Genomic DNA, 14,947 nt, shown 5'->3' on the forward strand with positions numbered 1-14,947 from the left:
ACCGGTGTCTTAGTAATAATCATTGTGTTATGACAAAGCACTACTAAAACCGGGCCACAATGCCAGTGTTCTCCTTCCCTTCTGCACTTAAGGTGCTTTCATTGTTCACTAAGTACATGTGGTTTGAGAGAACTAAATACAAGCTATGTAACCCAAATGATGTGGTAGACTGTGTGTAACAGGTTATATTTTGTATAAGGAATAAGGGGAGATCAGTACAGTCCTTATGAAAAATGGCATAGAAGGGCTGGAGAGATGGCTTTTAACAGTTGCTTGTTTGCCTGCGAAGCCTAAGGACCCAGATTCAATCCCCCAGTACCCATGTAAAGCCAGATGCACATGGTGGTGCATGTGTCTGGAGTTTGTTTACAGTGGCTAGAGACTCTGGGTCCATTCTCTCTCTATCTATTATTTGCCTCTTTTTCTCTCAAATAAAAATAAAACTATGAAAAAATAGCACAGCAGAGCCTAGAAAAACTAAAAACTATATAATTCAATCTACAACTGGGTGTGTATATAAAGGAAATGAAATCACTATATCAAAGCAGTATCTGTGCCCCCATATTCCCTGGGGCATTATTTACAACAGCAAAATATCAAATCAGTAAGTGTCCATCAACAGATGAATGTAGTAATACCCCCAAAATAGTGCAGTTAATGACAGAAGCACGAAGACCTGAATTCAATCTCCAGAACCCATGTTAAAGACAAAACAAACAACAACAAAACAGCCAGGCATAGCAGTGCATGCTTGCAATCCCAGTGGTAGGGAGATGGAGAAAGGTGGATTCCTGGGGCAGCTAGCCAAGAGTGAAGCCTACTTGGCAAGTTCCAGGCCAATGACCCCGTCTCAAAGATATACCAAAAAAACAAAAAAAGGAGGGGACAGCACCTGAGGAATGACACCCAGGGTGGTCTTCTGGCTTCATAAGCATGTGCACTCATGTGCATGTTTACCCCCACACTTGTATACCTGTACAGACTCTAGAAACAAGCATTTCTCTTGGCATATATACATGCATACACACATAAAGGAAATACTTTCATTGATAATACCAAATATGAACCTAGAAAATACTCTGTTAAAACAAGACGGGCCTGGGAAGTTCAGTGCTGCACTGGAGAGACTAGCGACGCTGAGCTTGTAAGAGCGGTGTGCAGATGGCGGCTGCCGGGAGCTGAAGGGGCGGAGCTCAGAGGGCAGAGAAGAGGAGTGCGAGGAGATGCCAGTTAAAGGACACAAATTCTCTTTTAAGAGATTTTATTTATTTATTTATTTGAGACAGAGAGGGAGAGAATGGGCCTCTAGCCACTGCAAACAAACTCCAGACGCATGTGCCATGTGGGACCTGGAGAACTGAACCAGGGTCTTTAGGATTCACAGGCATGCACCTTAACCACTAAGCCATCTCTCCAGCCCAGACACAAAATTTTTGTTAGGTGGAGTAAGTTTGAGAGGTCTTTCATACAATATGGTAGCCACAGTGATACCAATGCACTCATTGTATGTTTGAAAAAAATAGGTATAAAATAAATGAAGTATGTATTTGTATTGCTGACTACTTCCAAATCTTACAGTGATGCACAAGAAAGTAATAACTGAGGAGACTAAGCAGTGTAATGAACAGATAGGTGCATACAGTTGAGAGACAAAAATGAACACTGTCAGGCCTTCATATTTCCTTTGATTTTTGAGTTGTGTATATCATCCAAGAAACATTTTTTAATCACAAAGAGGAAAAACAAAACCTAGGATGACTTGGATGTTTTATTTCAACATATATTCTTTTAAAACTAAAGTCATGTTTGATGAGTCTTTGAAAACTAAAGTTATGTTTGCTATTTTGAAAAGTTCAGTTCTTTATTTTTGAAATAAGACCTAAATCTAGGTATCTGAGACAAGAGTCAGGCTAAAGATTATGATTAAATTAAGTAGTGCTATATTCACACAACCCCAAGGATTGGTTGAAAGTAAATCATCTTTTAAAAAATATATTTATTTGAGAGAGAGAAAGAGAATGGGCATTCCAGGGCCTCTAGCCACTGCAAACGACCTCCAAATGCATGTGCCACCTGTGCATCTTACTGATGTGGGTACCAGAATATCAAACTCAGGTCCTTAGGTTTTGTAGGCAAGTGCCTTAACAGCTGAGCCATCTCCCCAGCCCGAATGTAAATCATTTTTAAAAATAGAAGTTTGGTCTTCCTACAGCATTGTGAACTTTTTGTATTTTTAACTCTTGCCTACACAAGTTTAATACCTACCATCTCATTAACAATAGGGCAGGAAATGTTCTTGGAATGTTTCCCAATCACCTCATCAGGAGTCACAACTCTACTGCAACAAGTGAAACTTTTGCTACATATGCAACTATTTCATAAATTTAAGACCCCAGAGCTGGAGAGATGGACCAACAGTTAAAGGTGCTTGCTTGCAAACCCTAACCCAGGTTCGAATTCCGAGTCCCCACCTAAAGCCAGATGCACAAAGTGATGCGTGAGTCTGGAGTTTGTTTCCAATGGCAGGAGGGCCTGGTGCGCCCATTCCCACTCTTTCTCTGTCTCAAATAAAAAAAAATTTTTTCAATTTAAATTTTCAGTTATAAAGGACCTAACTAAGTAAGTGGCAAATGCATTTAGAATTATACATCCAAAAAGAATGCTTAAATGTTCCACCAAACTTTAGGCACATAATTTCAATTTTTATTGAGTGCAGATACTTTATGGAATCAAATCCAAAAAATTTCATTATGGACAAACCTTCCACTATTTGGTTAAGTTCAGTATTCATAAATTGTGAAATTCATCTATGAAATGTCTATGATATACTACAAAATAAGCACATAAAGAAAACACAGAATGAGTTTGATATACATCTTTATATTACATTATTTCAATGAATTTTACGAGTTCTCTGCTGTCATTTTATTTAATACCTGTAACATTTTACATTGTTTATGAAGTAGCAATTTCTCCTCAAAATGTGTCTTCAGCTAGTCCTACAAATGTGATTTAGTTGGGACCACAGGCTCAAACAGTTTATGATTCTTTTGTCTCCCCTAGCTTTAGACTTGTGAGCGCCCGAGTTTTAGACTTGAGTGGATCTAAACTGAGAAGCTTCACAAATATTTTCCTTAAAACAGGGTGACTTAGTGCGTTTTTAAATGTGTGCGTGTGTGTGTGTGTGTGTGTATATATATATATATATATATACACACACACACATACATACATACACACAGTGAGTGTTTTTTATACAAAAATACATTCCACATAAGAATAAAAGGCATTAAAATAATGATTAGATTTTATATAAGTTAAATGACACATATTTTTCATTTTTTTACTGTTTGAAAAATGAAAACAGTTTCAAATACAGAGAATTTAACTTATGTTAAATATTATATTATAAAAAATAACTACTATATAAAGAATTTAAAATATGCAAAAGTAACTAGTCCATTAAAATGTATACTTAATACACTGGTGTCAATGAAAATATGTAGAGTTGTCAAGAAATTTCTAAGGATTAACATGGTAGTAAAAAAAAATCATTTCAGGAGTCATTTATTGCTATATAATGACTACTTTTCAAGGGTCATCTGACCTATCATTAATCAGTCTTAGAAGTGTTAAATACAGTGGTATGCTTTGTAAGGAAGGAGTAAAGATAATGTACTGTGATACAAAAATATTACCTATTTATAAATTATTATAGATGTATAAAACACATTCCAAATCAAATGTTGCCATAAAAACATTATACTTAAATATAGAAGCACAAAATCCTGAAGCACCCACAATTATTTTAAGAATGCTCATTTAATCAAGAAAAATTATATATTTTTATATATAATAATTTGAGAAGAGGCAAAATTCTAACTTTAATCAAGCAGCCTTTATCTAATCATGGAGGTAAGCCTCCATTCCATTTATGCACATAAATTATCAGATGTATTCAAAAATTATAAGTCTAGCATCTCAAATGATCTGCGCCACTGAAATGTGTTTTCAAACAGACTTTAGAAACCGGTGTCCTTCATAAGATTACATCTGAAGAGAACCTTCATGAAAACCATTCTTGGCACACAGAGGTATAACTAAGTGCAGATACTTTGGCTTAACATTTAAATAACACAGTATTATAAAACTTAAGTTAGAAGAAATCTTTGTCTTTTTAGTACTTATATAAATGTAAAGCTTCAAAAATGGTGAATTCCTTAAGTATTTTGACATTTAAATGTTGTGCTAATGATTTTAAAAGATCATTCCTGTCAATAAAGCAAGATTGCAAGTTTCAATCATCAAATATTTAGTGTTTGCAGCATTTCAGTTTTAGCACTGGAATTAGTTTTAACATATCAGTTTACAACATATAGTACCATCCATTCTTTCACTAAAAAAGGTTTTCTAAAATGAAAAACACTAATTCTATTTCTAGTGGTAAACTAGAATTAGAGGTTCCATTGTGGATCACAGGTATCAGAGCACTGTCGAGATCATTGAGATAATGCTGGGGGAGGAGCTGACCTTCACATCCTGCCTGGAATTCAACCTGAGGAAAGAAAAAACCTTGATAAAATAACTAGAAATCAGGAATCTTGCTATTTAAGCAAAATACCTGGATGTATTTTTAAAACGTTCTACATGATCTCATTCTATATGATCTCATTTTCTTTTAATAATTCTTTTTAAAAAATTTTTTTTGTTCATTTTTATTTATTTATTTGACAGTGACAGAGAGAGAGAGAGAAAGAGGCAGATAGAGAGAGAATGGGCGCTCCAGGTCTTCCAGCTACTGCAAATGAACTCCAGACACGTGCGCCCCCTTGTGCATCTGGCTAACATGGGTCCTGGGAATCAAGCTTTGAACTGGGGTCCTTAGGCTTCATAGGCAAGCGCTTAACTGCTAAGCCATCACTCCAGCCCATGATCTCATTTTTTTTTTAATCTACTGGTAAATTATAATTGCCCCTCTTACAGATATCATAACTTAAACAATAGTGTACTAAAAATCTATTTAAAATATTTCAAATTGTTGCAACACTACTTAATATCAGGATTTAATACTGTTGATGAAATTTTTATTTTATATTTGAGAGAGAGAGGTGGAGAGAAGAGAGTGAGAATGAATGGGCACGCCAGGGCTCTAGCCACTGCATATAAACTCCAGATACATGTGCCACCTTGTATCTACCTTCTGTGGGTACTGGGGAATTGAACCTGAGTCCTTAGGGTTTGCAGGCAAACACCTTAACCACTAAGCCATCTCTCCAGCCTGAAATTTTAATTTCTTTATTAATATATTTTATTTATTTGAGAGAGAGAAAGAGGGGGGTGTGAGAGAGAGCGAGCATGCGAGTGAGTACAAGAATGGGCGCACCAGGGCCTCCAGCCCCTGCAAACGAACTCCAGATGCATGCGCCTCCTTGTGCATCTGGCTTACGTGGGTCCTGAGGAATCAAACTGGGGTCCTTTGATTTTGCAGGCAAATGTCTTAACTGCTAAGCCATCTTCTCCAGTCCTGAAAATTTAATTTTAATACATTTGACAAAAAAATAAAACTATTTACTCAACCAATAATTATAAACAGCTTCCTTGAAAAGAGCTCTTTTAACAGTGCAATGAAAATAAAAGTTCTTTCTAAGATAAGTCTAAGGAAAATACATCTTGCTAGAAAAAAGCAAGCTAGCAACTGAATCTATGTCTAGAATAATTGTATTAAAGAATATGTTTTGAAAACCTATATAAATTGTGTAAATATGCCTAACATAGATGAATGGACTGTTCCAAGAAAAACAAATGGCTCTTACAATGTCAGATGAGTATCATTCATTGTCAAGAGAAATGTATCTTAAGATAATACTGAGGCATGATTTTTCATCTATCAAACTGTCAGAGTTCCAAAGTTTGGGCTGAGTAGAGGTAGCGTGATAATGCCCTGGATCTAAGCCTGTCGTCCCTATTAAAAGACAGCTTGATTATACACAGTTTTGCTAAGTGTTTGGGGAAAACAAGCCTCTCAAGAGATGCTGATAGAAACCAGGTAACAAGTTCAAAACCTACCTAGACTAGAGAGTGAGTTTAAAGTCAGCCTGGGTCACAGCAAGGCTGTCTCAAAATTAAAAACGGGCTGGGCAGATGACTCAGTGGTTAAGGTGCAAGCCTGCAAAGCTGTTCTGATTTCCCAGGACCCACGTAAAGCCAGATGCACCAAGTGGCATGTGCACCTGGGACTTGTTTGCATGTCCATTCTCTGTCTCTCGTCTCTTTTTCTTCTCTTTGCTTAGAGATAAATAAATATTTAAAAAATTTATATTTATTTGATTTATTTGAGAGAGAGGTAGAAAGAGAGAGAAAGAATGAGTGTGCCAGGGCCTTTAGCTGCTGCAAATGAACTCCAGATGCATGTGCCACCTTGTGTATTTGGCTGACATGGGTCCTGGGGAACTGAACCTGGTTCCTTTGGTTTGGCAGGCAAGTACCTTAACCACTGAGCAATCTCTACAGGCCAAATAAATATTTTTTTTTTAATTTTTAAATTTTTATTAGCATTTTGAATGATTATAAAAAAAATCCCATGTTAATTCCCTCCCTCCCCCCACTTTCTCCTTTGAAATTCCATTCTCCATCATATCAAATAAATATTTTTTTTTAAATTCAAAAAATGAGTGAGGTAGGCATATAGATCAGTGATATAGCACTTGCCTCACATATGGGAGACCCTGGGTTCAATGCCTCAGAATCACCAAAAAATTAATAAAAGGAAAGATTTGCTGGCAGAAGTATGATGTGTGGGTATAATCTCTATTTGGGAGAATACAACAGTATTTACTGAGAACACACTCAAATCTGGCTAGTCTACCTCTAGGTTTTTTTTTAAGTAACTGTACTTATATTTATGCAAAAGCAAAAAGATTGTCAACAACCTAAATTTAATGAATATAGAACAAGGTCTAATTAAATAATTATCCATTTGTTAATCAAACAGTGTTATAATACTATGAAGAATATGTACTGAGACTATCTCTGATATACTAATGAATGGCAAACAAAACATATACGGGCAGGAAGAAGGTAATACACACTTGCTTTTAAAATGCATAAAGTTGCAGAAAATATACAAGATATAAATAATGCTAGTTGTTTGACCAGGGAAAGAGGATTCAGAAGCCTGGAGGTGAAGTACAGAGTTGGAGGTTAAGCACAAATAGGAGATCTCTCCAGGCTTGTGGCTGTACATTGCTACAATGGGAAACATTTATGTTAGAGTCTGGAGTTAATGTCTGTGAGACCCACTGAGTACACAAAAAAGTATACCATGATGGCTGCTCTTTGGAAATGTTCAGTGAGAAGATCCTTTTACATATATACCTGAAGTTTGAAATACTATAAATCTAGTCAGATTAAGTTGAAAAGCCCACTCTTCACACAGGATAGATACACATCTGCAAACTATGTCCAAGAGGCCCAGTTCTGTCCTGTTGGTTAGCAGGTTCAGTGGATCACGGCATAGCCATACCTATGAATCCACATTGTCAGTGGCTGCCTACCACTACAGTAACGGAATTGAACTGCGAGGAGAGAAACGTTCCAACATACAACGCCAGTAATACTTGCTGTCTGGTCTTAAAAAGAATGTGCTGGCCTGAGTTGTAGAGATTAACAGGGACACATGAAATGTGAGCACACCTGATGCTAAACAGTCTAGTTCAAGCCTAGGTGGACTCACTGGTACAGCACTTGTCTAGCATAGGAGTCCCTGGGTTAAAACACTTTTGAAGTAAAATATATTCACCTCACAAAAACATGTCTTACCATATCAGTGTCAATGGAAACTCTGAGTCCAATCCTATTCATCCCATTATTCTTCAGAGTTTCCAGGTGAGGGCACAGTGCAGCACTACAAGCCATGGCGATTGCTTTTGCAAACTGGTAACACGATGATAAAATAGATAAGTCCTGGTCCTTCAGAAAGCAGAACACCTGAAATTAGGAAACAAGTCGCGATTAAGATTACAAGTAACTTTAACAAGGCAGCAAATTACTGCTTTCAATCGCTTTACCAAATCCAATGTTAGTTGTATGTAAACCACCAGCTGAGAAGCATTATTTACCTACAGTCTAAATGTATATTAATTAAAACCAAAGAGTACATATTATGAGAATGCCTCAGTTTTGATGCCGGAAACTTTGGACATCAGGCAGGGGAGGAGAGAAAGGGAGACTCAGCAAAGTAGTTTTAATGATACCAGGAACTTTGAGAAGGAGATGTGGTGGGTAGGGGTGAAGGTTCTACAAGATAAGGTTTGGTTTAATTGTTTATGTTACAAAGGTTATAGTCTGTCTGTCTCTCTTTTTTTCAAGATAGGGTCTCACTCTAGCCCAGGCTGACCTGGAATTCACTGTGGAGTCTCAGGGTGGCCTTGAACTCACGGCAATCCTCCTACCTCTGGCCCCCGAGTGCTGGGATTAAAGGCGTGCACCACTACACTCCACCAAGTCTTCTCCCCCAGACCCAGTTTCCCTGAGGGTCTCCTCAGTGGAGTTACTGCTATTCAGTGTGGGGTAATTAAGGCCTTAATCTTACCCATAAATGTTAAATTTAAAGTGGATGCTTTCAAAATAATACTGCCCACAAGATTTTTATAAAAGCAAAACAGAATTGCCCATAAATTTCCTATAAGTTTCAAAGTAGGGTAAGGCCTAAAATGGTCTTTTCAGAAGTTTTTTTTTTTTTTTTTGGCCTCTTTTTCCCACAGAGAGAGAGATGGGTTAAGAGAGCCCAATTATGGACAACTCTCTCCTGTTCCAGAAAACACAGGTGTAGAGGTCAAATACCAGTCTGTGTTAGTGAGCCACAGCCAGCCATTAGTCCCTGGGTGCTTCAGGTCCAACTGACAGCCAAAATCAGCTGAGCAGATATCGAACAACCAATGCGCAGAAGACAAGAAGAGGAAGGAGGGAGGCCCAAAGAGCCTGAGCTGCCAACGCTACTGAAACGTGGGCTCCACCGGGGCCCAACAGCCTCCCAGCTCTGGGGACCCTCCTGGTTAACTGTCACTACGAAAGCTTTCGTGTCTAGCTTCAGCCTGCCTCTCTGTTCTTTTAATTCTTTAACTAGTGGAAAAGAGCCCACACTCTGGAAGCTATCAAAATTAGGATCAAACAAAGAATGCTCCGTAGTTCCTCTAGAGTACTTTATGAGGACACAGACTCGCCAAGATGACACGAGACACGACAGTGGCGGCTTGAGCAGGAGCAGGGCGGAGGAGACGCTGCCGTCAGGGCCGCACCGCTGCCAGAAATCACCCGACCGAGAGCAGCGCTGGGGGAAAGCGTTTGTTTTGACTTAGAGGCTCGAGGAGGAAGCTTCACGATGGCAGGGAAAACAATGGCATGAGCAGAGGGTTGACATCACCCCTTGGCCAACATAAGGTGGACAACAGGAACAGGAGAGTGTGCCAAACACTGGCGGCAGCACCCATAAGCCCGCCCCCAACAACACTCTGCCTCCAGGAGGCTTTAATTTCCAATCACCATCAGCCGGGAACCTAGCATTCAGATTACCTAAGTTAATGGGGAACACCTGAATCAAACCACCACACAGAATAAAGAAGCTACAGATTAGGGGCCCATAGTCTATAGTTAATATTGTCTTTTGGTGTGTATGTGTGTGCACATGTGCAAAGGCCAGAAGTGGACAGCGAGTATCCCCCTCTCGTGCTCTTCCACCTCACTTCCCTGAGGCAGCCTCCCACGGCACCCGATGCTCCTCGGGTTGTGGTCAGACTGGCTGACCAGGGAGCCCCAGCAATCTCTCTCCACTCTCTCTCCCCGTACACTGTGCTCACAGGCACACCGGATTAGACCCGGCTTTCACATAAGGGCTGGGGCTTGAACACAGGTCTGCATGCTTGCCCACAAAGCACATGTGTGTGAAAAGTATGTGTGCTACTAATGTGGTTTGTATGAGACGTGCACATGTGGATGTGCGTGCACTGTGTGCAGAGGCCAGAGGAGAATGCTGGACAGATTCCTTTTCTTCACTCATCTGCCTATTTTCTGAGACAGTCTCTCACTCAAGCGAGAGCTGTCACCCCTCCTCTCCCTCCACACCCCGCTGCTTACATGAGGCTGGGGATCAAACTGGGTCCTCTGGCTCAGGCAGCATGCACTCTTACCTAAGGAGCCATCTCCCAAACCCCATTTTCTTTCTTCTTTGCAAGTGTGTGCAGAGTGTGTGTTGCGTGAGTGGTATGATGTGTTATGTATGTAATATACTCACAAGTACATGCAGAGGCGCACACCCTGGCTGCACATGAACACAGGCAGGCAAGGGAAAATGCTGGATGTACTCCTCTTTTTCATTCATATGCCTATCTCCCTCTCATTACTCAGAACTGCTAGGCTTTCTCTCCCCAATCCTCCATACCCATTAGTGAGCCTCTGCATGGCCATGACCAGCAAGTGCTCTTAACTATACAGCCATCTCCCCAGCCTCCATCTCCTACTTAAAAAAGCAATTAGAACATGAAAAAATGGGCTGGGCATGGTGGTGCAAACCTTTAGTACCAGCACTGGGGAGGCTAAAGTAGGAGGAATGCCATGAGTTCAAGGGCAGCCTGGGGCTACAGAATGAATTCCAGGTCAGCCTGGGCTAGAGTGAGACTCTGCCTCAAAGAAAGAAAGCAAGCAAACAAACCCAAAGAACATGTAAAAATAATTTTCATATATAAATGCTGACTATAAACTGATGTCACTGTTTTGTTACTATAAAATAAGAATAAAATGAAAATAATATGACAAAAACCATACTATATTGTACAATCCCCATGGCAATTTGTGAAAATATAACTATTATCTAGTGTATGAGAGACAGTCCTGGAGGAAACACGTATCTCAAGGTGTGAAGTCCAATGGGTACTAAGCAACCCTCACCACCTATAAGCTATGTTCTGCCTCAAAATAAAGAACCCCAAAGCCAGTCCAAACACAGCATAAAGGGAAGAAACTTTTCTCCATACCTCAGTACATTTTACAATTTTCTCATCTGTTTCAAAATCTGCTTCCAGCTTTATTTTCTCACTTGGAAATCCTTGCAACGATATTCCATCCACTGAACTAACAACACTACAGGACAAAACGTAATACAGCAAGATTTTTATCAAAGTATTCTTTATGAAATTATTACACTTGGCCAAAGGAGACAAAAAGAGAAGCCAACATTTTAAACAGCAACAAATAACTCAATGTGTATAATCTATAGTTCATTCATAATGATTTCTTGATTGTATAACAACCTTTGTTCATCAGTAAAAGCTTTTAATTTTTATTTATTTGTGTGCCAGGGGAGTGTATTGACTCCAGGGTCTCTTACTTCTGCAAACAAATGTCCATCTGGCTTTTTATGGGTGGTCAGGGAACTAAACCCAGGCCATCAGGCTGAAAAGCAAGCGCCTTTAACCCCTGGACTATCTTCCCATCACCTTCACTAATAAATTATATCTCCTTTTTCAGGTGCTCAATTTAGACCTATGTTAAAATACTTTAGTTTCCTAACAAAAAAGCATATCTCATGAAACCAAAATCACTACATTGGTCAAGTGTGGTAACACATGCCTTTAATCCCAGCACTCAGGAGGCCGAGGTAGAAGGATCACTGTGAGTTACTGTGAGTTGCTGTGAGTTCAAGGCCAGATTGAGACTACATACAGAATTCCAGAACAGCCCAGGCTAGAGTGACTCCCAACTTCAAAAAACCAAAAGTACAGCCAGGTGTGGTGGCACATGCCTTTTAATCCCAGTACATGGGGGGGGAAAAGGTAGGAGGAACACAGTGAGTCCAAGGCCACCATGAGACTACACAGTGAATTCCAGGTCAGCCTGAGCTAGAGTGAGACCCTACCTTGAAAAACAAACAAACAAACAAAAAACCCCAAAACACTACTTTGGAATTATATTCACCATTAGCCCCCCCCTTCCTTCTTTGCTCCAAACCCCTTAACCAATCTTCCAAAAACAAAGACAATGGGTAATTGAAAATGGGAAGGAGTGGCATGAACAATCCCTAATATTTCTAATGCATATATTATAATTATAATGAATCAAAATAATTCTGAGTCATCAAAAAAAATCCCTCCCTTCCTTGACAAAAAATATAGTCTAAAAAAAATACAGTCTACATATCTAGTGTTTTGCCTTTTCTCAGCCCCAGCAGCAAGCTACCCAGTGGATGATTGAACACTGGCCTCTCCTCAAACTGACCATTTATCCATTAGCAACTTCCTGACGAAGCCAGTTAGGTACATGTGTCAAAACACACTGTATTAACCAGAATATAAACATTTAAATTAGTGGCACAATTTTATATTCATTCATAAAATAATTCATTCTATTTGGGTGATGTTTTTATCCTTTCCCCTTCAGCAAGGCAATTACATTTCAGTAACAAAGCATTCCTACCCTTTGTTTCTTTTGTCTTCAGAATCTACCCAGCAGACATCCACATACTCCCTCAGGCCTGCTGCGTCCACCTTCCCACATGTAATTTTAAAGTCCTTCTGCTCTCGTAAAGCGAGCCGCAAGCCATCCATGGTCTCCGGAGTTATTTGTACCATTAAGCCATCTAGAAATCATATTTATGTGTTTCACAATTATTTTGCCATAAAATCAGTTATGTATGCCTGAACAATAAAATTTGGTATTAGACTATGTCCAGTGCCACGCATACATTTTAAGTTCTTTGCTAATCATCTTTATGGTTGTTTAAGAAATGATAAAAATATTTCACAAAGTTAAGGATTTTTTAACCCTCTTAATAGTTATTGATAGTACTCAACAGAATCTAACACCTAATCAGAAGATTAGTTTTTAAAACATTTTGTAGTATTTTATTTTTTAGTCATGTATTTTAGTGAGAGAAAGAGGCAGAGAGAGAGAGACAGAATGGGTGTGCCAGGGCCTCTAGCCACTGCAAATGAACTCCAGAAACATGGGCCACCTTGTGCATCTGGCTTATGTGGGTACTGTGGAATCGAACCTAGGTCCTTCACCTTTGCAGGCAAGTACTTTAACTGCTAAACCATCTCTCCAGCCCCAAAAGATGTTTTTTTTTTTTTTTTTTTTTTTTTTTTTCCGAGATAGGGTCTCACTTTAGCCCAGGCTGATCTGGAATTCACTGTGTATTCTCAGGGTGGCCTCAAACTCATGGTGATCCTCCCACTTCTGACTCCAAGTGCTGGGATTCAAGGTATGCGCCACCACACCTGACTTAAGGGATTATTTTTAACACTAAGCAAATAAGGATAAGAATTTGTACTTCTGGCTAACAGCACACCAAAATATTATACAGTATGACTACGTAATATATGACTTAAGGATATGAAGCTGAGCTGACATTCTGTAAATCAATAAGCATGTCAACCAACTGCAGGACAAAAACCATACAATCCTCTTGAAGATGCACAAAGAGCATTAGATAACAACTCAATGCCCCTTCATAATTAAGACCTTCAGTACATTAGGTATAGAAGGAACATGCCTCAAATCAAAAAGATGATTCATGACAAACCCAGCTACCCTTGTACTAGAGGGGAAAAGTGGAACCCACTTTTCTTAGGACCACACTTAACAAAAACTTAACAAAAACTGGAGGCTTTAACCAGTGTTAGGTCAAAGGAGCAAGGGCAGCCAAAGAGGACAGGGATAAGTCAAAGAGACTTATGTGCAAATTACATGATTCCATATGCAGAAAAACTCCTACAAAAAATGTAAGGACACATGCATAAATTTTTACAATTTTGTTTGTTTTTTGGTGGGGGGAGAGTCTCACTCTAGCTCAGGCTGACCTGGAATTTACTATGGAGTCTCAGGGTGGCCTCAAACTCTCAGCGATCCTCCCACCTCTGCCTTCCAAGTGCTGGGATTAAAGGCATGCGCCCCCATGCTTGGCCTACAATTTTAAAAAATATTTTATTTTTATTTATCTGAGAAAGTGGGGGGGGGGGAGAGAGAATTTTTATCTGAGAAAGTGGGGGGGGGGGAGAGAGAATGCACATGCCAGGGCCTCTAGTCAGTGCATACAAACTCCAGATGCATCTTCCCCCTTGTGCATCTGGCTTATGTGGGTACTAGGGAATCAAATCTGGGTCCTTTGGCTTCACAGCAAGTGCCTTAACCATTAGGCTATCTCTCCAGCCCTTAAGATTTTTTTTTAAATTCCTGTTAAACCTGATTACTGAAGTAAAAGGTTACAGGACACAAAACAAACAGTAGCTTGCTGAGTAAAGAAATGAGCATGACAATCCCTTTCACAATAGCAACCACCACCAAAAGGAATAAATTTAACCAAGGACTGAATGATTTCTATGATGAAAACTGTAAGACACACATGAAAGAAATTGAAGAGGTCACAAAAAATAAACGCTTTCATGTTCATGGATTGGAAGAATATAGTTAAAATAGCCACTGCACAGGAAGCAATTATAGATTCCATGTAATTATCATCTAAACAACAATGGCGTTCTTCCCAAAACCTGAAAAAGAAATCCTAAAATTCATATGACTCCAGAAAGAACCCTAAATAGCTAAAGCAATCTGGAGCAACAAGAAAAAAAGACACCAGGTCTCTAAACATTCCAAACATGCTACAAAGCTACAGTAATCCAAATAGCATGGTATGGCCATTAAGCACACACAAACAAAAGATTAACAGAATAGATAGCCCCAAAATAAATCTACCCATATACCCAACTAAACTTCAACAAAGGGTCAAAAATATTCCTTGATGAAAAAAAAGTCTTAGCATGGTGGTGCACACCTTTAATCCCAGCTGAGGTAGCATCACAGTGAATTCAAGGCCATCCTGTGCTACAGAGTAATTTCCTAGTCAGCCTGGACTACAGTGAGACTGACTCAAAAAAGAAGAGAGAAAGAGAGAGAGAGA

General features: G+C 39.3%; 1 protein-coding gene across 2 annotated transcripts in view; it reads right to left on the bottom strand.

Moving 5' to 3' along the window:
- Positions 1-3,433: 3,433 nt before the first annotated feature.
- The window catches only part of Zfyve16 (zinc finger FYVE-type containing 16), a 52,377-nt gene continuing 40,863 nt past the window's right edge, over positions 3,434-14,947 (bottom strand). For both annotated transcript variants that reach the window (XM_045133720.1, XM_004651651.2), the window contains 4 exons: positions 12,466-12,628; positions 11,028-11,133; positions 7,819-7,986; positions 3,434-4,555 (listed from right to left, as the gene is read on the bottom strand). In XM_045133720.1, the coding sequence (XP_044989655.1) occupies positions 4,397-4,555; positions 7,819-7,986; positions 11,028-11,133; positions 12,466-12,628 (596 nt within the window). In that variant the 3' untranslated portion in view covers positions 3,434-4,396. The remainder of the gene's footprint in view (positions 4,556-7,818; positions 7,987-11,027; positions 11,134-12,465; positions 12,629-14,947) is intronic.

The sequence above is a fragment of the Jaculus jaculus genome, chromosome 14 (genome assembly GCF_020740685.1).
Source record: "Jaculus jaculus isolate mJacJac1 chromosome 14, mJacJac1.mat.Y.cur, whole genome shotgun sequence".
In the NCBI taxonomy this organism is placed as follows: domain Eukaryota; kingdom Metazoa; phylum Chordata; class Mammalia; order Rodentia; family Dipodidae; genus Jaculus; species Jaculus jaculus.